Source organism: Dasypus novemcinctus, chromosome 22, assembly GCF_030445035.2.
Source record: "Dasypus novemcinctus isolate mDasNov1 chromosome 22, mDasNov1.1.hap2, whole genome shotgun sequence".
NCBI lineage: Eukaryota > Metazoa > Chordata > Mammalia > Cingulata > Dasypodidae > Dasypus > Dasypus novemcinctus.
Window position 1 is genome coordinate 57,982,054 of NC_080694.1, and position 23,201 is coordinate 58,005,254.

The 23,201-nt window shown below is 43.1% G+C and overlaps 1 protein-coding gene across 2 annotated transcripts in view; it reads left to right on the forward strand.

Annotated features, from left to right (window-relative positions):
- SCGN (secretagogin, EF-hand calcium binding protein) overlaps positions 1-23,201 on the forward strand; it is a 52,721-nt gene that overhangs the window by 16,487 nt on the left and 13,033 nt on the right. For both annotated transcript variants that reach the window (XM_058285337.2, XM_058285338.1), the window contains 3 exons: positions 3,819-3,875; positions 4,297-4,374; positions 20,200-20,255. In XM_058285337.2, the coding sequence (XP_058141320.1) occupies positions 3,819-3,875; positions 4,297-4,374; positions 20,200-20,255 (191 nt within the window). The remainder of the gene's footprint in view (positions 1-3,818; positions 3,876-4,296; positions 4,375-20,199; positions 20,256-23,201) is intronic.

A 23,201-nucleotide genomic window follows, 5' to 3' on the forward strand; every position in this document is an offset into this window, starting at 1 on the left:
TTCCCTCTCCCCCCACCCCCCCAGTTGTCTACTCTCTGTGTCCATTCACTATGTGTTCTTCTGGGTCTGCTTGAATTCTTGACGGCACCAGGAATTTGTGTCTCTTTTTGTTCTGTCATCTTGCTGCGTCAGCTCTCTGTGTGCAGTGCCATGCCTGTGCTTTTTTCGTTCAGGGCAGCTCAATGCGGGGTGCACTCCTTGTGCGTGGGGCTCCCCTACGCGGGGACACCCCTGGTAGCATGGCACTCCTTGCGTGCATCAGCACTGTGCATGAGCCACCTCCACACAGGTCAAGGAGGCCCAGGGTTTGAACCGTGGACCTCCCATGTGGTAGGCCGATGCCCTATCAGTTGAGCCACGTCTGCTTCCTGTGGATTGCTATTTAAACTTATTTAAAATACTATTTCCAAAGCAATTTAGAGGTTTGAAAATTCTCACAAGAGATTTTAAATGAAAAATAAAAGAAAATAAACAGACCAACCCCTTAATTTTATGGTGAAGTCTAAACTTGTTCTCAAAATCTGCAAGAATTTCTTGACCATTGTATTCCTCTCTGGTCTCATTCAGACTGACACCCACCATATGCTAGTCCTTGTGCTAAGTGCTGGGGATGTGTTTCAGTGCTATTATTAATAATAACAATCTCCAAATTTCAGTTTACAGTTGTTTATTGCCAGTTGGTAGAAATACCATTGATTTTTATGTTGATCTTGTTTGATGCAATATTGCTAAACCCACTTCTTAGTTCTAATAGATTTTTAAAATTATTGATTAAATTAATGTATAACACAAAATTTCCCATTTCAATCATTTTTTAAAATTTACAGTTCAGATGTATTAATTACATCCACATCTCTACCAACTAGGATCAAAATTTCATCACCTCTAAAAGAAACTCTGTACTCGTTAATCAATAATGAACCATCACTCCCTCCCCCTGGCCCCTGAAATCTCTAATCTAATTTCTGTCTCTATGTTATATACATATGGTAGAACATAGTTCAGGCCTAAAAAGAAATGAAATTTTGTTGCATGCTACCATAAGGAAGAATCTTGAAAGCATTATATTGAATGAAATAAGCCTGAAAAAAAAGGACAAATGTTGTATGAATTCACTTATATGAAAAATCTAGAATAAGTCTAGTAGTTTATAAAATTGGAAAAAGAAAAACACACCCCCCCCTCCAAACGTTTAGACAATATGGCCCCTAATTCAGTTTTGTCATCTACGTAATAGAAAAATGACAGAAACACATGGAAATGTGATTATCTCTGAGGGAAGCATTTCTGGAGATCACAATTTTCTTCTCTTTTGCATTTTACTCATTTTGCACAATAAATATGATTTGCTTTAGAAACAAAAAAAACCGCATTAAAATGTTAGGTTTTGTGTAGTCTTGAAAAATTTTCAGAAATGGGAAAAGGAAACAGCACTATAGAGCCTTCCTATCTTTTTTTAAACCAATTTTGTTTTTATTCTCCCGTCTAGTTTGTCAATTTCTTCTGTAAAGAACAGAGCTTCCCCTTTCCCTGACCAATGTATTTTTTCTTTAACATCAGTATTGGTTCTTGAATTTTTTAGTTAAATTTGTTTTACTGCGTTACTGTCCTTTACACCTTAAAGTCAAAATGAATGTCCTTACTTTCCCTCTGAACCGTAAGACCATAAAGCACTTTAACGCCTAAAACGCACATCCCAGATCATGTGCAATTATTGCCCAGAATATTAGTTCTATCTTTTCTTGAATTCCACAAATTTTATGCAGCCAGGATTTGTTCCCCTTTGTCCATGGGTACAGTTGTCTTGTTCGCCATTCCTTCCAGGGTCCCGGATTTCCCTTCTTCCTGCTGCCCCTTCTTCCGAGAGCTTATCCTGTAGTGAGAGTCTGTTGGGAAGGAACTCTGCTTGTGTTTGTCTGGAAATGTATTTCTTTTGCCTTCATTCTTTAAAGGTAGGCCTGGTGACTATTTACATAAAAATCTTTGACTCTCCAGTAGCTCAGGAGAGTAAAATTATAAGATAATTTAGATGGAAAATGTCTGGAGAATAGCATGAAAAATGTATACCAAAACAGTATTTGCTATTTAAAACTCTCGTTCTTATTTTGCTATATTCACACAATTAAAGTTAGAATACACCTCACCTTGAACTGGCTGATTCTGTAAGTCGGTCTATTTAAGACCGGGGCGGTGGCAGGGATGGACAGGGCTGAGCTCTTTCACTGAATAGCAGCCTCAGTACCAACGCGTCCCGTAGGGTCCTGGCTTGGTCTAGAATTAGGGTGCCTGCAGGTGGTGACACGGGTACCCCGTTACAGAGCTCAGGAAGAACCTGTCCATTTCAAGCACACTTAGTGCTCTGGTTCATTTTGTAAGGGGATGGCCTGTCGCCAGGAATTGTCAGAGAGATTTCAGACCCTCCACCCAGAGCCAAGGCCACACAGGCAAGTTTCCTTAGGGGCCATGTTTTTGTTGTTCACCTTTACGTTAAAATCCTTGCTACTTGGAGTTTTAGCTTTATGCAGCCGCCTCCATCTGACTGCTCACTTGGCATGGGCCCAGGCTTTGCCTTCTGCCCCCCACGCATGCCGTATCCCGATGGAGTTGAAGACCTGGCTGCCGCGGATCACATCCGAGCCCGGGACAGGCTCTGGGTTTGTGCTTTCCGATCCTGTTGAGCCTCTCAGAGTTCCTCTCACTTTCTTGCCAGCTCAGCCATAGGTTTCAGGAGTTGTTTTTATAGCCTTCGGTGCTTTAGGTATTCTGTACAGGGAAGATGTCTCAGTCTGCCACATTGCCTGAAATTGAAGCCCATCCTTCCTACCTGCAGCCTTTTAAAAGAAGTTTATTTATTTATTTACACTTTTTATATTAAAGTTAATAGATCACAAAGAAGGTTACAAGAAAAAACATTAAAAAAACCATAAAAGGTTCCCATATACCCCGCTCCCTACCCCCCCACCCCGTCATTTTTGTAAATTGTATTTCTTTTTAAAGATATATACATCACATGCAAAATAATGTTGCATTAAAAAATATAAGAGGTTCCCGTATACCCCTACACCTTCGCCCCACTCCTCCATCACTGTGGCACACTCATCGCACTCGGTGAACACATTCTGGAGCACTGCTGCCCCACATGGATGATAGTTTACCCTGTAGTTCACACTCTCCCCCAGTCCATTCAGTGGGTTAAGGCAGGATATAAAAAGTCCATCATCTGACCCTGCAATATCATTTAGGACAACTCAAAGTCCCCAAAATGCCCCCACATCACATCTCTACTTCCCTCTCCCTGCCCTCAGCAACTACTGTGGTCACTTTCTCCTCCTCAATGCTACAATTTCTTCCATTACTAGTCACAATAGTTTTACAGTAAAATATCAGTAAGTCCACTCTAATCCATATTTTATTCCTCCATCCGTGGACCCTGGGATCGTGACGTCCACTCCACCTCTAGATCAAGACGGGGCTTAGATTCCACATGGATGATGGATGCAATTCCTCTGCTTGCAGTTGTTGGCACTCTTGATCCCCTGGTGTGGTGTTTGACCATCTTCACCTCCCTGCAGCCTTTTTGAATGTAAATGCATTGCGGTCTTTCTAAGTGGTTCCAAACAAATGCAGTGGCTTGTTTTTGTGAGTTCTGCCCCAATGACTGCTGTTGGTTGCCCAAGAGATCCTAAAATTCCCTTTAAAAAGTCTTGCTTGTGTCCAGTTGAACACGCTTTTCAGATGCTGAATCAGAGTAGACATCAGCATAAATCCGTCCCAGAGTGACTGAGGAGGAACGGATGAATTGTTCCTTTGTATTTCAGATCTGGCGCAAATATGACGCTGACCGCAGCGGCTTCCTATCAGCTGCTGAGCTCCGAGTAAGTGTCGCTGTGAACAGTGACTGGAGGGAATGGGGGTCTGTTCACCACTGGGCATTTGATACGTGTGTACCAGGACTGAGTGTGATATCTGTGAGCCCAAGAAACATGCATTTGAAATCGTTACTTTTTAAAAAGACTCTTCTTGTTTCTGAAGGTTCTGAAAGTGCCAATGGCACTGCTCCCTCTGGGGTACACATGTAACTGAGGATTTATGATACATCTTTCATGCCTGGAACCATTCTCTGGGTTCCATTAGCTCCCCTCAAACAGTGACAGCTCCATTCTTGGATTTATTGCTGCTAAAAACGTTTTGGTTCCTCCTTAAAACAAACCAACCAATCCCTAAAATAAGGCCTTGGGAGAGCTTTGCAGCTTATTTGCTCGCCGTATGAAATGTGACTTCTCTCCTGGTGCACAGAACTTCCTCCGGGACCTCTTCCTCCACCACAAAAAGGCCGTCTCGGAGGCCAAGCTGGAAGAATATACGGGCACCATGGTGAGTAAAGGGGAGCGTCAGCTCCAGGAGGGGGCCTCCCGCTCTCTCCCCGCAGCCCATTGTCTGGCACTGAGTATGTGCTCAAGAAATGTTTGCAAACTTAGTAAATGCACGAGGAAGACTCAACTCTGGAAAATTTGGCAGAAATCTAAGTGCTTTAGCCTGTCTCTTGGAAGCAGACTCCATGCATTTGAGGGAGAAAGCTGTTCGCTGCCACTGGGGAGACCAGAAAGTCTGGTCAACATTAGGCTAATAAGCCCGAGGTCCAAAGTCTCGATGGTAATCAGAGTTCCGGAGAAGCAAGTAAATATGGACCAGGCAGTTATCCAACATCTGGGCGTCGCCTCTTGCCATGGTGGGCAACTTTATTCTTTTGGCGTGGTGATTTAGAGCTAGGCAGATGGGGAGCCTGCCTCACCTCTGCCACTTCCTATGAAGCTGCTCAGATTTATTTGCTTCATCCATAAAATTGAAATTAACTGTCCCTCATTACTGTGAGGACAAAGTGAGTTGATGCCTCTGAAGCGCTGTACATAGATTCTAGAATATAATGAGTGGCCAATACATATGAGCTTTTACTGCAGTGGTTGTTGGGGTCCTTGTTGACCTATTTTCATTATCCCCTTGTGGCTTCCATGCCCTAAATGACCCTGACACTATGTCAGTGTCATAGGTCCCAGGAAGTTGTCTTTAATGAACACATTCTCGTGTTATGTTTCAGAACCTAACTTGCTGCATTCATCTCAATATTAGGTGATAATGTGGACCGAGTTGAATCAGGCTCTTCTCCCTTTGCCTCCCTCCCCCTCCCCCACTCCCAGCCCCTTCTCATCCCCATTCCCATCAAGCTCCGCAGGTTTCTTAATTAATAAGCAAAGAATTTGTCTTCATTACCTGGAAGATTGTTAATAAATGGAATAATTGTTAATAGACTCATTGCCCCTTCTGGTGAATAAATGGGGATACCTATCTTCAAGTAGGATTTGTGGGTTCCTGGTTAAATATGTATGCTAGCACGGTCTAGTTGGCCTTTAATAGGTGTTTTCCAAATACTGGGTTGCTTCTAGTAAATTCCCCATTGTGTTGGTGTTGTCCATGCTATTTTATACACCTGATGACTGAGGCTTAGAAAAGGTAAGTGAGTCAGGCAAGGACACCACCAAGTTGAATTCTGAAACTCTTTGTGAAGAGTCACTAGCTGAGAACCACCAAGTTACCTCGCCAAAGGTACCAGTTAGTCACCTGAGGCTGAGTCACTTGGTCTCTTTCTGGTGCTCGCTCTGGATTCTGACCACTAGGACTGCTGCCCCCGCCCCACCAGTCAAAGAAATTCTGTCGCCCAAAGGAAGAAGGTCTCTGAACCATGATTACTTGTAAATGGTGGTACTGGAGGCAAGCAGATGCCAAGGACACAATCAGCTCCCAAGACAGGATCTCAATAAAAAAATAATTTGACTTCTTATTATGTGGCTCTGTTTCCACCACATGCAAAATGAGGTTTGAAATCCTGAGTAAATATGTGCTCAGCACTAAAAGGCAAAGAGGGAGACTCCCCTGGAAGCTGGAAACAGTTTCCCAGCTACAGGAAAATCTCAAGTTCCTTTTGACTTAAGAAACAGTGAAACCCTATAATAAAAAAAATAACATGAACAGGAAATATGATTGAGACTCTGCCTGAGGAAGAGAATAAAAATGAAAGATTTTTTTTCCAGCAGAACATCTTTTTAAATATTGATTTAGCATGCTCTTAACACTGGCTGTGGTCATTATGATTTTGTTGACTTATAAAACATGTCAGCAAATTAAAGTATTTATAGTCAATGTTTCCAGTATTTCCTTGAACCCCCTATCCACCTAACAATACTAAACCAGTGCTTTCTGGCTTTTTAACAGAGCTTGCCTAGTTTTTCCCTCCTTATTTTCCTTCACTTGACTCTGGATAATCTTTCAACGTTCAGTCAGACATCAACTTGCCCTAAATAAAATCCTCCCCAGTCTTCCTTCATAGTATTCCAAGTACCCCTGCTCTGTACATTGTGCATATCACTATCTTTACATTTTATTTTTTCGTGGTAACATACATGTGGCACAAAATTTCCCCTTTCAACCATTTTTAACTGTTCTCTTCAGTGGTATCAATTACTTTCCCAATGTTTTGCTATCATCTCCACCCTCCATTACCAAAACTTCTTCAACACCTCAAACAGAAGCTCTGCACCCATTTATCAACACCCCCAATCCCCCTCCCCACGGGCCCTTGGTAACCTCGAATCTACTTGCTGCCTCTATGAATTTGCTTATTCTAGAGCTTTCATAGACACGGAGTCATACAATATTTGTCCTTTTTGTGTCTGGCTCATTTTACTCAACATAATATTTTCAAGGGCCATTCATGTTGTAGCATGTATCAGAGCTTCATTCCTTTTGATGCCTGAATATTCCATTGTATGGATATACCATATTTTGTTTATCCATTCATCTAAATGTTGATTGACACCTTTTGGCTATTGTGAATCATGCTATTATTTAGGTTGGTGTTTGAATATCTGTCCCAGTCCCTGCTTTCAAATATTTTGGGTATATACCTAGAAGTGGGATTGGCAGGTCCAATGTCCATTTGCTATGTGTTCTTCTTTGTCCACTTCTGTTGTCAGCGGCACGGGAATCTGTGTTTCTTTTTGTTGTTGTTGTTGCATCATCTTGCTACATCAGCTCTGTGTGTGTGTGGCACCATTCCTGGGCAGGCTGCACTTTCTTTCGTGCTGGGTGGCTCTCCTTACGGGGCACACTCCTTGTGCATGGGGCTTCCCTACGCAGGGGACACCCCTGTGTGGCACGGCACCCCTTGTACACATCAGCACTGCACATGGGCCAGCTCCACATGGGTCAAGGAGGCCCAGGGTTTGAACCGCAGACCTCCCATGTGGTAGATGGATGCCCTATCCATTGGGCCAAGTCTGCTTCCCGAGGGTTCCAATTTTTCTGCTTCCTCTCCAACACTTTCCTTTTTCTTACTTTTTAAAATAATAGCCATCCTAGTGGGTATGATGTGATAGCTCATGTGATTTTGATTTCCATTTCCCTAATGGCTAATAATGTTGAGCATCTTTTCATGTGCTTATTGGCCATTTATATCTTCTCTGGAGAAATCTATTTATTTTCACTGAAAAATTCTCAGCTTTTCTTCTTGAATTTGATTCTCACACAACTTTATGAAATAAGTAATTTTCATCCCCATTAAAAAAATTAAAAACAAATAAACAAGTATTATTGACTTTAACTGTTCAATTATAGTTAATTGGGATGAGTGGCAATTCAGACCCAAGTCTGTCTCCAAAGCCTGAGTTTTCAATCTTAGTACTCATGTCTGAATGCCTAAAAGTTAAATTATTCAAAAAATAACTCACAAAAGTGGAAGAGTTAAGATCAGCTGAGAGGTCAAACCAAGAAGAGAATACCTTAAGAAGAGCAAGGCAAGAACAAAGCCATCTAGGAAGTTTGGATTCTCTTAATATTTTCAAAGATAAAAAAAATATTGGATTTCTGACAACCACAACAGGATTTGTTATCCAGAAAAACTGAGTGTTCTTCTCATTAAATCTCTAAATAATCCTAAAAATAAACATCTTCTTAAACACCAACTAGGAGACACATTGATGAAAGGTACCAGGAAACAAGAAAGATACCCACAGTTTGTTCTGGAAAAGAGGGGAAGGGAGAAGAGTGAGTTGTATGCATAAAGCCCCAGGGATCTTTTCAATCCAACAACCCATTATAAGGGGTAGGAAAGGACAGATGGTTCAGAAAGTCAGTTCTTGATTAAAAAGATGTGAGGCACACCACACATTAGCCCAGCAGCCCTCGTTGCCCAGAGCTCTTCTCTTTACAGCCTTTATGTCAGATTTAAGAAATCTCAGGACTAACATCTGACAGTTGAGTGTCCTGAGCTGAAGAAAATCCAGCAATGTGTAAGTTTTTATAGCTTTGGGGTTAGAGCCATAAGTCAAGTCAACTGAAGTAGCTGAGGGAAATCACACTGGTCTTACCCAAGGGAGATACCTAGGATGAGAATTTCCCATTGGCCAAGATCGTCCTGGTATATTGTGTCTGCTTCATTGCTAAACACGTGTGGCTCTTTGGCTCATGTGTGTTGTTAGACTCCTTTTGTTCTAAGTTGTTTCATGGACATAGACCCATAGTCCCTTATACACTGAGGTCATGGGTAAGGGTTGAGGTATCTGGTAAAAAAGTTTCCATCCAAAGATCTGAGTTTTATCAGAAGACTGGATGAGTTTTAATGAGATGTTGATCAATCTATTTCATTTTTTTCTTCCCTAAATTACAGAAGTGTTATACTCTTCCAATAAAACTGATTTGAATATTGGACTATGAATTTTTAAAGACATTTTAAGTCTGCCTAGAGACTTGTGGGTGTACTCACCTTTAGAAAGTCAACATTCCCACAGAAGACTTCTACATCCTGAACTCTTAAGAGGTACATCAATCGTGAAATCACTTTAATGCTGCTTTAATGACTTTTTATTGAACACTGGATGCAGTGTAGGTGATTCTTCACTAAAGATCTGGTTCCTGAGGTTTAGTGTCAAATGATCTACTTAAAAGATGTAACCTACTAAATGCATTCAAACTGAATAAGGGGAGGCACAATTGAAAACTGGCTGAAGCCTGAGTAATGAATGAGACAAGGTAGAATGTATAATCAGAGAGAAAAGTCATGGTCTGTAGACTGGGTCTTATCCAGATTCCTAATTAATGTTCTGGACAAGGAAGGAAACAACTCATTAACAAGATCCAATTATGACACTGAATTGAGAGGTGGTGCCACAGCAGGCAGGGATAAGGTTAGCTGTCTGGAATAAGGAATTGTTAGGTAATATTTATTTTTAAAAGTGTAAGCTGCTGTGTCTGGGACAGAGGTCCATGTCCCTAACTGCAGCATGGATGCAGTAGGGTCACCTACGATGATGCAGCTCTCCCAACAGCCGTACTGGAGCCTGCCCTGATGGACTCTTTTTGCTGATGATATCAGGCAAGGTGCTCAGAATAGCACTTACTCCCTGTGGTGGTTTGGAGGTGTGTGTACCCCAGAAAAATATGTTCTTAACTCTAACCCATTCCTGTGGGTGTGAGCCCGTTGTAAGTAGGACCTTTCGATGACCTTACTTCAGTTAAGGTGTGACATACCTCAGTCAGGACAGATCTTAATCCTCTCACTAGAGCCCTTTTTAAGAAAATGAAATTTAGAGGTGGAGAAAGCCACAGAAGCAAGAAGCTGAAATCAAGGAGACCCAGACAAGAAGGGAGAGGCTGGGAGAGGCCCCGTGTGCCTTGTCATAGGACAGAGGAGCAAGGATCGCCAGCAGCGGGTCTTTAGGAAGAAAGCATCACCTTAAAGGTGCCTTGATTTGGACTTTTTCCCAGCCTCAAACTATGAGCGAATAAATTCCCATTGTGTAAGCTGATCCATTTCATTGAATTTGCTGGAGCAGCTTAGGACACGAAAACACTCCCTTTCAACTGCTTTGACAAAGTCACAAACTCATTATTTAACGTTCACAGCTGGAAGGGACCTAGGCTCTCATTTAGTCCTGGTTGTCAAGCTGTAGAGATCCAAGGAACTCCAGGGCTCGGGAGTGATGCTTAAGGAGGGCGAGCGAGCCTCGAAGATGAGCAGCTGGTCCTCTCCCACCTGCTAGGAGCATGGCTCCACCTCTGTGTTTGATACACTAGGTACCAGGAAAGATGTTACAACTTTTAACATCATGGACATAGTCATAACGGAAGAGGCAGAACCCAGATCGACACAGGTCTGACTTCTGGTGCACAGGGCATGTTCTGGGCTCCCCTCATTCTGAGTATTTCTAGGTCCTAGTAAACTAGAAGTGCAGCTGCAGGGAGGTACATGTACTCAAACGTGTGCACACAGGTGGGGGAAAATTGGCCAACTTTTTTTTTTTTTTTGTCTTTCTGATGCTGATTAAGCTGCTGCAGAACCAGTTTTCTGGTGGGCAGAAGCATACTTTATCACATTAGTGTTCAGGTTTTCCCCAAAACAATTTCCCCCAACCCCCAGATGGCTCTCTCATCTGTTTGCTCATTGTCTCTGCTCATTGTGTCCTCATCTTCTTTAGGAGGCACTGGGAACCAAACCCAGGACCTGCCATGTGGGAGGTGGGTGCCCAACTGCTTGAGCCATGTCCGCTCCCTGCTTCTTGTGTCTGCTCATTGCATCAGCTCATTGCATCAGCCCATCTTCTTTAGAGGGCCCCGGGATCTGAACCTGGGACCTCCCATGTAGTAGGTGGGCACCCAACTGATTGAGCCACATCTGCTACCCACCCAAGACAATTCTGAATAAAGGACTTTTATTTTTTCTTTGAGTAAACTAAAACAGCAATGGAGAAGGACACATGTCTTTCAAGGTAAATTACTATGTACTTAAAGATCAAGATCTGGCTATCTTTTAAGAGATAAGCTCTTATAATGATGTCACAGAAAATAGCTCATGGCCCATCTAGCGAAGTATATCATTACCAGACTTTCACTGGATGTAGCCTTTATGTTTAAGGGACATGACGGGTATTAGGTCTGAGCCGAAGCCCGAGGAAGGGAGGTGTCTTAGAAATTAGACCAGGAGCTGAGGTCAGTTTAAGTACAGACTTTAATGAGAGAGTTTAGCAGGTGGGCCGAATCTGAACAGACAACAGCAATGGTGGGGGGGGGGGGTGTTGGGAGGGGGAGAGTTTTTATAACTTGTTCTGGAGCTAGACTACAAAGGTTTAGGTTGAGATAATTTAGGCTAGCTTTCTAGTTTTAGGTCCAGGACGTGACAATATATGTTGACTTTGTAGGCCCACCTATATCCTAGGTGTTATTCTGACATGGGTTGTTACTTTCCTATCGACGGGAGAGCTCGGATTTCCTATCAATAGGAATGTGCAGCTGCAGGAAGGGGGCCGTGAAGAGGGGAGGCAGGGCAGGAGCTTCTGGGCTTAACATTCCAGACTTTTAACATTTCTTTGTGCTGGGGTAGAGGACGGTCATCTGTCTTCTGTAGCTATATTTCCTGCTGGCCAGGATGCAGAGCTGTCCTTAACAGTTATCTGGTGTCAGGCACTGGTAGTGGTGGGTTTGTTGTCTGAGAGGCATGTTGCTGGCAGCCCGATTGGTTATAGCATGAACGGTTGTGCGGATGAAACAAGAAGGACTGACAAGATTAACATGAGAGGGGTCCTATGTCAGGAGGCGCTGCTGAGTGCGTTTTTTAGGCTTGTTAGGTGACGTTTTGTTTACTGGGGTGAGGGGGATCATGTGGGTTTTCAAAATAGTAGATTAAGGGTCTGAGCACTTAACGTTTCTTTGAGGTAGACTGTTTTCTTGGTGTCAGTTTCTTCCCTGTGAGGAGAAATGGGCCATTGGCTGATATGACTTGCCCAGCCTTTTCCCCTGTGAGTTAGGGAAAAAGCATTTTAAAATATATTCTACAGAGGGGGATGTGGGCATTTTATGTTGTTACCCTCTACTCCATTACCCCTTTCAATTTTCATTTTATGGGTAAATATTTTGAGATATCACCTGGGCATTAGGACATTGGAATATTGCATGTAAGTTATACAACAACAATATAAAAGACAACAGAACAATACGGGTAACATATATAAAACATTGAACATTAATGTTTGACAGTGAAATTACATAATTTGGTGGGTAATTATTCATATTACAGATTTCCTTTTGTTGTGTTATACAGACAGGGGCAGATTATGTTGGTTTAACAGCATACAAGGAATATTTTCCTTAGTAGATTACAAGGTACCAGGTAGGGTTTTTTTTAATGATGAGGTTTGTAATACATTTTTGTTCTTTGTAAATTTTTGCATTTCCTTTAGTGGCATTAAAAATCAGTGTAGGCACAAGAAGGGTTTACACAGACACACATAGTTTCAGTGGGAACAGGAGATTTTAGATTATTAACTGTGGTTTCATAACAAAGTTATGGGTGACAATTTTTATGGACTTAAGATTCTCAACCAGTGAGGCTGCACAGGCCAGTATTATGGCTAAAATGACCTCATTTTTCTTCAGTTTGTGTAGTTTGAGGCATGGTCAACAACAAATCATTATAATGTCCCCTTTGGGGCTGCAGGGCAGCTGGCACTTTAATTTGTAATGTTAGTCTGCATTGGTTGTGGTGTCTGCATTTTAAATGGAGCTGCAGCTACAGCCCACAGCGCTGAATTTAAATTTAGTTTATTGTAAAGATTTTATTGCCTTTTAGCTTTTAAGAGGCCATTTATTTTTGTAATAAAAAGTTTAATCAATATTCTGGTTTAGAGTTTAAGACTGCATGAGGTGACTGGTCAATAGAGATCCCTGGTAACTGTTAATTTGCACTGGCATCTCATGTAGGGTACTTCCATTTTTTGGTGGCAAGTAGTAGCTGGCTGGTTTGAAGAGTCCTGTGGTGGTGTTTGCAGCAGTGAATTTACACTTTGCCCCTTTGGAGGGCAGGAGGGGACTGATGTTCTCTACTTTCTGTTGTGTTACTGGAGTTTGTGTTCAGCTAACGCGTCCCATCAGGTGAGGCAATCATCACAGTGGTTGGAGTGAGCACGATGGATGCTCGTAGGTGATGTCCATGAGCTGTTGGCGGGCAACAGGCAGCTGGAAGTGCTGCCTCGGGGCTCAGGAGCCACGATTTTGTTTTTCCTGTGGAGCCACTCTTGCTCCTTGGGTTTCAATGGTTAGGTTCTGGATTTTTGCAAGGGTACCTGCTTTAACAGAGGGGTCTTAGAGGAGTGAGTGGGGGCATGATAGTTACCTGTCACCTGACAGTTACCTGCTGGCAGGTGTTTCAGGTGTTTTTTCACAGATTTTTTCCCCCATGGAGGGCAGCCCATGACAGTTCATTGTTCCTGTCTCAATTGACTATTTGCTGTCCACTACCGGATAGGAATGGCAGTCTTCAGAGTGACTGGAGATTTTTGGGTTAAATCCTTCTCTAAGAATAGGAAGCGGTATGCTGCACATAGCTAACTTTTTTTTTTTTTAAGGGGCTATATTGTATTTTGGCCCTTTCCTGAAACTGTGACTAAAACCTGAGGGGTATTTGTTTAAAATGTTGCCTCTGGACATTGTGTGTCCTGCCATGGCCCACTGGGTGGCCTGGGGGAGAGTGTAGACTACAATGTGGACCACTGTCCATGTGCTGCAGCAGGGCTCCAGAATGTATTCGCCAGGTGCAGTGGATGTGCCGCGATGATGGAAGAGATTGTTGATGTGGGAGGGGTGGGGTGAGGGGGTGGGGGGTATATGGGGATCTCATGCTTTTTAAATATAACATTTAAAAGAAAATAAAGAAGAAAAAAAATGTTGCCTCTGCCACAGACTTCACCCAAAGCTAGTACTGATGCCTGTTACATTTAATTATCAAGGTAAGTTCAAGTTCACTGCCCTTACTGCTTGAGCCTGTGTTATTGCCCTCTTCACTTTTTGTAAGCAGCCTGCTGGGGGTGGGGGGTGGGTTCTCATTTCCATACACATTTTCTTTCTGATTAACACGTACAATGATTTCAATATCTGAACTAAATGAGGGATGAAGGGTTTTCAGTGCCCCAACAACTCCAGAAAGGTTATTAACTCCTTTGGAGTTTGTGGTGTGGGAAAATATTATACTTTAACAACACTTAAGAGTTTGGCAGAGCAGCAGGGACCTTGCAGCTTGTCCCAATTGTTTGCCCATCCCAGGCTCTTAAGATAATTTACCATCATTTCTGAGGTTTCTTTTTATCCTGTAAAAAACAATGACCAGTTAACGTAATATCGTTGATATAACCAAATGAGGTTACAACCACAGGTTTTTTTCATGCAGCCAGATTTTTGCCACCAGGAAAGGACAGATAGTTGGACGATGCACATTGCTTTGGGGAAGCACTGTTGGCCTTCTCACCTGAAGGCGAATGCAGGCTGGCTTGACTTGCCTAAGGAGATACTAAAGAAAGCTTTAGCAAGGTTTAAAACAAAATGATAGTGACATAACTGGATTTTAATTTTTTTGCAACAAACTAGCAATATTTGGGATTGCTGCTTACAGTTGTGGTGTTCGTTTAGTCTACAAAAATGTACTATTAGGTGCACCCTGGCAGCACCCAAAGGCCACTCTCTCCAGCTGTAGAGCTGCTTTTTTAGCAGAGGTGGGGCAAATTGGATGCATACGAGCCAAAGCGTCTGCCTCTTGATTCCAGGTGAAAAGGTTGTTTCTGTGACACATACCATTTAAAAAAAATAATTAAAACCATGATTAGCAACATTATGCTTTTATCTAATATTATACTGAAACATTGTTAAATTTCTGGGAATTTTATACAATCTCTAAGTATTTATATGAATATGTTACTCATATAATTTTGATTAACAGAGGGTTAAAGAATCCCTTTTAATTTTGTAACAGTTTGCAAAAATTTTTCATTTAATTTATAACACAAAAATGAAGATTGAGGTGGCTTCTGAAAGGTTTTCCTGTTATGAAGTTACTTTTTGTTATTATCAATTCAGTTTCTGTTTACTAATGATTTCTTGGAATTAGCCATTTAAATATTTCAGTTTAAACAACGCTTTTACAAGCTCCTTATAACTATTTATAACCATATAGACTGTAATTATTTCAACTTAAGACACATTTTACCTTTACAGACACATTCTCTTACTTAATGCTACTTCTTAGAGTACTTTTTATAAGTTTTGTATTACCTACTTCCATTCAGCTTTTATGAAAGCCAGCCATTTTATCTCAGGACAAAACACACTTTTTAAACAAGCTTATCAAATTTTAGTCAGCACTTCCACAAACTTTTTACTTCATTTTATATTTGTTTAAGTTTTACATCTCTCATTCCATACTTGGAATTTAAGATTGCCATCAGGAGGTATCAAAATATACACTGACCCTGAACAAACAGACAAATACAAAAAAAAGTTAAGATCTATCAACGGAAACATAAAGCTTATTAATTTGACTCATAATTTTTACTTCTTTGTTATGGTTGTTTTTAAGCTCTCTGTCATTTTACATATCTGATTTTTACTGTTTTTAAGATTTCCTATGGAATCTGTGTTGCCTCTAAAATGCAAGCTTGCTCTTGGAAAAAATGTTAGTTACCAGCAACCACTTCGGAATACTTGAGCAGTATAAATACAGTTAAGCACTAATTTAGCAGTTTAGACAGATATTTAACACATGTATTTCGGGTTGCTTTAGGAGTACATTTAGACAGATTCGAAGTTCAGAGTGAGCTATTGACTTAAAACTGAAAGTTCCTTTTAACACCTTGATAAAAATTCGCATCTATTCGGTTGACACCCACTACTGAGGCTGAGGAGTGATTTAAGAGACCTACTTAAAATGTCTCTTCCAAGGATTGAAGTTGCACAGTGTGGGGGGGGCACTAAAAATGAGTGGATGAACAAGCGGCTTTCCATTGAGCACAGCAAAAGAGGGGTTGTGAGGGGCTGTGAAGCTATTCTATTGGCCCCCACTATTGAGACCAAGGAGTGAGTTAAGGGTCTGGGGAATTCGAGAAGGCAGAGTAAGTGGCCCCCGTATCAATAAGAAATGCAGTTGGCTTACCTGTCACCATCAGAGTTACCTGAGATTCTGCTCCAGAGATGGGCGTGGGGGCCTGTGCGGTTCCTGGGCACTTTCTTTTTTATAGATTTTACTATTTTATTTATTTATTTATTTATCTCTGCTCCCCTCCCCATTGTCTGCTCTCTGTGTGCATTCTTTGTCCTGCATGTTCTTTGTCCGCTTGCATTCTTGTCGGCGGCACTGGGAATCTGTGTCTCTTTTTGCTGCATCATCTTGCTGTGTCAGTTCTCCATGTGTGCGGTGCCACTCCTGGGCAGGCTGTGCTTTTTTCGCATAGGGTGGTTCTCCATGAGGGGCACACTCTTTGCATGTGGGGCTCGCATGCAAAGAGTGTCCCCCTACACGGGGGACACTCCTGTGTGGCATGGCACTCCTTGTGCACATCAGCACTGCACGTGGGCCAGCTCACCACACAGGTCAGGAGGTCCTGGGTTTGAACCTTGGGCCTCCCATGTGGTAGGCGGACGCTCTGTCAGTTGAGCCAAATCCACGTCCCCCTGGGCACTTTCAATCATCCGTTGCCAGTCCCAGGATATCTAGGTGGTTAAAGCCAGGGCTTGAGTCTGACTGGGTAACTGACGCCCTCTTATCTTGAGAGGCCTGGGGACAATCAGACTTCCAGTGGATTCCTTGCTTGCACAGCAGACACAGTCCCAGAGAAGGCTGTGGGTTTGGGCACTGCTTGGCCAGCATCCAGGCTTTTTACATTGGAAGCAAGGCCCTGGTAGTTTTCTAAATCTGCCTGAACTGGGATGACTGGTGGGGAGTTTGGAGGGTGGATGATTTACAGTTAGTTTTTTTTTTTTTTTTCTGGGAGCTGCTGTGGTTCTAACAGGGCTGTTGGCAGTGTTTTGTAGGTTTAAGATATTTGCATGGGTCTGGGAATGTTTTTTTCTCCTCTGGGGATAGACAGGTGGAAAGAATCATGTGGAGGTCTTGCCAAGTAAGGTTATAAGAGATAGTTAGGTATTGAAATTTTTGGATAAAATGAGAAGGATTAGAGGAAAAGGACCCAAGACAGAGTTTGATCTGGGAGAGATCAGAGAAGGAAAAGGGAGGTGGACATATATGGGGTTTGGTGAATCTGACCTGGAAGTGGAGTCACAGCTGGGGGAGTTTCTGGGTGAGGGAGAAAAGTGGAGGGGCAGTGGGACTTGGAGCAGCAGGCGGAGGGGATGTATTTTTCCACTGGATTGAAGGATGTTCTCGAAGAGGTATCAGGAGGGGGAGAAGGTTTTTTGGAGAGGGGAATGGAGAAGAATTTGACAAGTGGGACAGGACTGACAGAAGGAGGGGCACCTGTGCAGCTCAGAAAAGGCTTGGGCATATGGGATTTCACTCTACTTGTTCAAGCACTGACAATAATTGTGGAGGTCTGTAACAACTTGGGGGTTTAAGGCCATTTTCTGTCCAGATGGATTTATTGTCGAGTTGGTAATGAGGCAGGCATTTTACAGTAAAAGATGAGTTTTTTTGGTTGGAGATCAGATTCAAGACTGAGGTCTTTCAGACTTTGATAGAGGCACCACAAGGGGCTGTTTTTAGGGGGGGCTTGGCCGTTGCCTGTGGGTTTAAGGAGATTTCACCAGTTCCCAAGATGCCAACAGATCACAAGGACATTCCCACCCTGAGTCTGTCGGGTTGGATGCGGAGCAGAGGGTCAGAGGGAGGCGTGCCTCGGTCTAGTCACTCCACAGAAGAGAGAGTCTAAGACCCGGGGCAGCCCTCTACCCGGTGCCAGGGTTTTGGAGGGAGAGTTGTCCTGGACAGCGGAGAATGGAACGGAAGAGGGTGCTGGATGTGCAGGGAAAGGGTGAAGCTCCTTACCTGGTTTTCTGAATGGAGAACAAAGAAGACTGAGGAGGGCGTCAGCCTGAACAGTTGCAGGTATGGATGGAAAGCCACCAGGCAAGTGGGCTCGCTTGAACTTGGTCCCGGGTTTCGGCACCAAAATGTTAGGTTTGAGGGGAAGCCGAGGAAGGGAGGCATCTTAGAAATTAAACAGGGAGCTGAGTCAGTTTAAGGAAAGCCTTTAATAAGGGAGATAATTTAGCATGTGAGCTGAGACTGAATAGACAGCAGCAGCAAGAGAAGGGGGCAAGAGAGTTTGTATAACTCTTTCTAGGGCTAGACTAGAAGGGTTTAGGTTGTGATAATTTAGGCTAGCTTTGTAGTTTTAGGGTCAGGATGTGACAACTTATGTTGACCTAGTAGTTCCACCTGTGTCCTAGGTGTTATCCCTCCGATGTGGGATTTTGCTCTCCAATCAACAAGAATGCTCAGGGAAGGGAGGGGAGGCAGGAGCTCTGGGTTTGTAGCAATAGGAATGTGCAGCTGCAGGAAGAGTGGGAGAGGAGGGGAGGCAGGGTGGGAGTTTCTGAGCTTAACAATGGGATGTGTAGTATATCTCAGAGTATAAAAATACATCCTGTGTTTTAATAGATTCTGCGATATGCATTTTGAAGCCCAAGTTTGGGGAGAATGGGCTTTCCAATTCATTTCAAATATTAAAAATAGAATGGATTTGGAAACAGTGGAGAGTTGAGGGACTGCTGTGTTTTTAATGCCAAAATATGTTGCATATATTCTCAGATTATCTCACTGAGTCTTTTCCCCTGTACAGCCTCCTCTTATAGCTACATTTAGAGATATTCAGCAGCATGAAAATGTTAGAAGCCACAAAATTCACTCATGCTACAGCTCAGATATGCAAAGAAAGTCTATCTCCTCTTTTTCCCCACTGTGGTCTTGCAGATGAGTGGTTACTGGTGATATTTTTAAGTGCTAGTCCTTTCTTATTTAAAGGTTAGTCTGACCTAATAATTAAACATCCCCTTTGGGCAATGCCAAGTCTCTAGGAAAGGAGAAGCTCAGCCCCTTAGATTCCTCAGTCATCTTCATCCAACCCAGATTCATCTCCAACAATGGCCTCCAGGTGGGTAAGGTGCCCGGTGTGGCCTCACGGGGCAGGGGAGGAGTTGAGGCCCCTGGGGACAGTGCCCGACTCCTCTGGTCTCCAGGGCGATGCCCTCTGGCCTCTCGGGCACCACTACCTTGCTGGCATTCGTGGCTGGAGTTGGTGGCCAACGCATGTCCATGCTCTTGGCTCCTGGAGCTCCACTGGTAAGTGCAGGCCAAGAGCTTGCAAATCCAGCCGTCCCTCAGCTCTCCCAGCCTGTGGACCACTAACGCTCTGCTGCACCCTCCCTGCAGCTGCTGCTCCAGCTTCATCTCACACCGCTCCAGCTAACCTCATGGAAGGCTGCTGGCCCTCGGCTCAGCACCACACCCCATGGGCACCAGGAGAATCTTGGGAAAGCTAATCCACAGCGACTCCCTCGGTTTTGTTCTTCTCCCTTCAGGGTCCCCTTGCCAGCAGAGTCCGCTTCCGCTCCTTCTCCCTCTTCTCCTTCCAGTAATCTGTTGGGACCTAGAGAAGGTTTTCCCCTATATCATTTCCCTTTCAACTCCCTCTGCCTTTACGGCAAAACTTCTTCTCTACATTATGGGGAGCGGTCTGTGGTGTGAGTCCTCCAGGCTTGTTTGTTGAAATGCTAATGGGGGAGATAAAAAAATTCAGAAAAACCTGTCTCAAAGCAAGAGCCCAGCTTTCAAGCTTATTGCGGTTATGTGAAATCCTGTTTTGCCTGTCAGAAACTGTGGTAGTCATCACTGCTGTGCCCCAAACCAGCCCGTCCTCCCAGCAGGCAGACTGTAGCATTGCTCTGCCCCGCTGAAGTCAGCTGTGGCCAGGGACTTGTTGGCCAATGAAACTTCAATCAGCCTGTGATTTGCCACACACTCTCTTTTCTTTCTTCCATGTCAACCAGGAATGTTCCAGAAGTGGTTACTTTGTTCCAGAATGCAGACAGCACTGGCTCCTAGCCAACCCCTGATACTCATCTAACACAAGCAAGAAATAAGCCTCTGTCATGCTAAGTGACTGGGATTTGGGAGGTTTAGTTTGTCACCTATTGTCACACAGACGCTGATGTGCCATTCCTTCTCTAGCAAATACTAATTCCCCCCCGGGCAGATGGATTCCTCAGCCAGTTTCAGCAGAGATGTCACTAGAAAGGCAAAATAGAAAAAAGCACTTTTAAAATGAATTTCTATCAGAAGCATTTCTTATAAACACTTCGCCTTTTGCATTCCAGATGAAGATCTTTGACAAAAATAAAGATGGGCGTCTGGATCTTAACGACCTGGCAAGGTGAGTATCATGGGAATGCGGAAGACTTAGAGGCACCTGCCCTAAAAGGACTGATCTTGGAAAGGCCGAGATCAAATCTCAACTGGAGTCCAAAAGAATATATGCTTTTTACCCAATAAATTGCGATTCTGAATCATTGGGGGAGTAACTGTTCCCCCTGTGAAACTAATGAAAGTTCTTCCCCTCAAAGTGCATAACACACAATAGGTTCATAAGATGCTACAGGTGGGTCACAGGCTGACCCTCACCAAAGGCCACAAACGCCATTTGGGTCCCACGTCAGGATCCCACGACATAAAGAATCCGGGATTCCATTCACTGGCTCGGGGAATGCGGAGCAGTTAGTTCAGGACAGAAAACAGCCCAGGCTCACTTGGATGGAGAGGAGGCACCCAACGGCCATGCCAAGGGGAAGAGAGTGCTTCTCCCAGAGGCCTTGGGCAGAAGGAATCCCGGCTTCCCAGCGCCCCGGTCTTACCGCTGCCCCCTTGATCCCACCATGGTTTACGTGGACCATCGAGGCAGGGGTCCTCTCAAGTAGATGTCAGTTCTAGCGCCACAGAGTGGTGCGAGAGAGGCCATCCTGGGAAGAGCCCCTCAAACGATGGCAAGCTGGAGAAAACAAGGGCCTTCAAGCTCTTCTCTCCCTCCTCCAAGCAGCCCACCTACTAGTACCCTGGTGCAACGGTAGAACCCGAGGCAAGGAGCCCAAAGCGCCCTCTTCTGGCTGGAACACGCCACTATCAGTGAGGTCCCAGGGCCACAGGCAATGTAACCCACCTACACCCATATTACTAGAATATTATGTTAACATAATACTCAATACTCAAACTATAAGATGAAGGAGAGATAAAAGGAACATAGTTAATACAACGATGTATATTTCAGTGTATCAGTGCTTGGATGCAAAACCACAGAGAGGACATAGTGAAGCGGTCAGATGCTTGCAGCTTCCAATAGAACCACCAGGACCATAGCAGCTCATACGTGTGACCGATGACTAATGTGGCCCTTGCCCACTCATGGTTCAGGAGCTTGGCTAATAAACAAGTGTTGGTAGAGTTCCAAACAAAACAAAGTAAATCATCCCTCAATTTACACAATTCAGTAGACCATATGGAATATCCACATAATTACATACCATGCAAATCACCTTGGGTGTTTATGGAATTGGATATTCAGTTTTAGGCTCAAATAATTATAAGCAGGGCTTTTTGTTGTTGTTGTTGTTTATACTACATGATGAGTCCATCCGCATTTTCGAAAGTCAGATGAGGCACAGGCTAATTCACCCTGAGGGACTGTCCAAGCACCACTGGAATACCTAGGATTTGCCTCCTCTACACAGTGCCTGTGAAGACTGCCGATATTCAACCTTGGCTCAAATTAATTCCCTCTACCCTGGGCTTTCAGGGGTTTTTTCCACTTTTTGGCTATCATGAAAAATGCTATCAGCCATTTGCGTATAAGTTTTTTCTTTCTTTCTTTTTTTTTAAAGATTTATTTATTTATTTATTTATTTCTCTCCCCTTCCCCCCCACCCCGGTTGTCTGTTCTCTGTGTCTATTTGCTGCATCTTCTTTGTCCACTTCTGTTGTTGTCAGTGGCACGGGAATCTGTGTTTCATTTTGTTGCGTCAATTTGTTGTGTCAGTTCTCCGTGTGTGCGGCACTGTTCCTGGGCAGGCTGCACTTTCTTCTGAGCTGGGCGGCTTTCCTTACAGGGCGCACTCCTTGTGCATAGGGCTCCCCTACGCGGGGGAGGCACTCATTGCGTGCATCAGCACTGTGCATGGCCAGCTCCACACAGGTCAAGGAGGCCTGGGTTTGAACCGCGGACCTCCCATGTGGTAGACAGACGCCCTAACCACTGGGCCAAGTCTGCCACTGATTTGTGTATAAGTTTAGGCAAGCATACATTTTAGTTCTCTTGGATATATAGCAAGAATGTAATTTTTTGTTCATATAGTAAATCTATGTTTAATTTTTTTTGAGGAACTGTTTTCCAAACTGTTTTCCAAAGTGCCTTCACTACTTAACATTTCCCAGCCAGGTGTTAGGGTTCCAGTTTCTCCCCATCCTCATCAACACTTGTTATTGTCTATCTTTTTGATAATAGCCGTCCTAATGGGTATGAAGTGGTAGCTCATTATGGTCTTGATTTGCATTTCCCTGATGGCTAATGATGTTGAACATCTTTTCATGTGTTTACTGGCCAGTTGTATATCTTCTTTGGAGAAAGAAGGTCTTTTGCCCATTTTTAAATTGGGTTGTTCGTCTTTTTGTTGTTGAGTTGCAGGAATTCTTCATATATTCTGGATGCTAAACCTTTATCTGATATATGATTTGCAATTGCTTTCTCCCATTCTGTAGATTGCCTTTTCACTTTCCTGATCATGTCCTTTAACATACAAAAGTTTTAAATTTTGATGAACTCTAAATTATCTTTTTTGTTTATTTTTGTTTGGTTGTGCTTTAAGTGTCATATCCAGGAAATCATCGTCTAATCCAAGGTTATAAAGATTTATTCCTGTATTTTATTCTAAGAGTTTAATCTTTTATATTTAGATCTTTAATCCTGTTTATTTTAATTTTTGTATGTGGTGTGAGTCAGGGGTACAATTTCCTTCTTTCACATTTGGCTATCCACTTGTTCCAGTATCATTCTATGAAAAAACTACTCTTTCCTCATTTAATGGTTTAGCACCCACCCTTGTTGAAAATCAATTGACTAAATGTATAAGTTTATTTCTGGATTCTTAGTTCTGTATTTTATATCAGTATCACACTGTCTCAATTACTATAGCTTTGTAGTAATTTCTAAAATCAGGAAATGTGAGTTCTAGACATTTTTTAGTATTTTTCAAGATTATTTTGGCTGTTCTTGGTCCCTTGCATCTATACATGAATTTTAGAATAAACTTGTCAATTTCTGAATAAAAAAGCT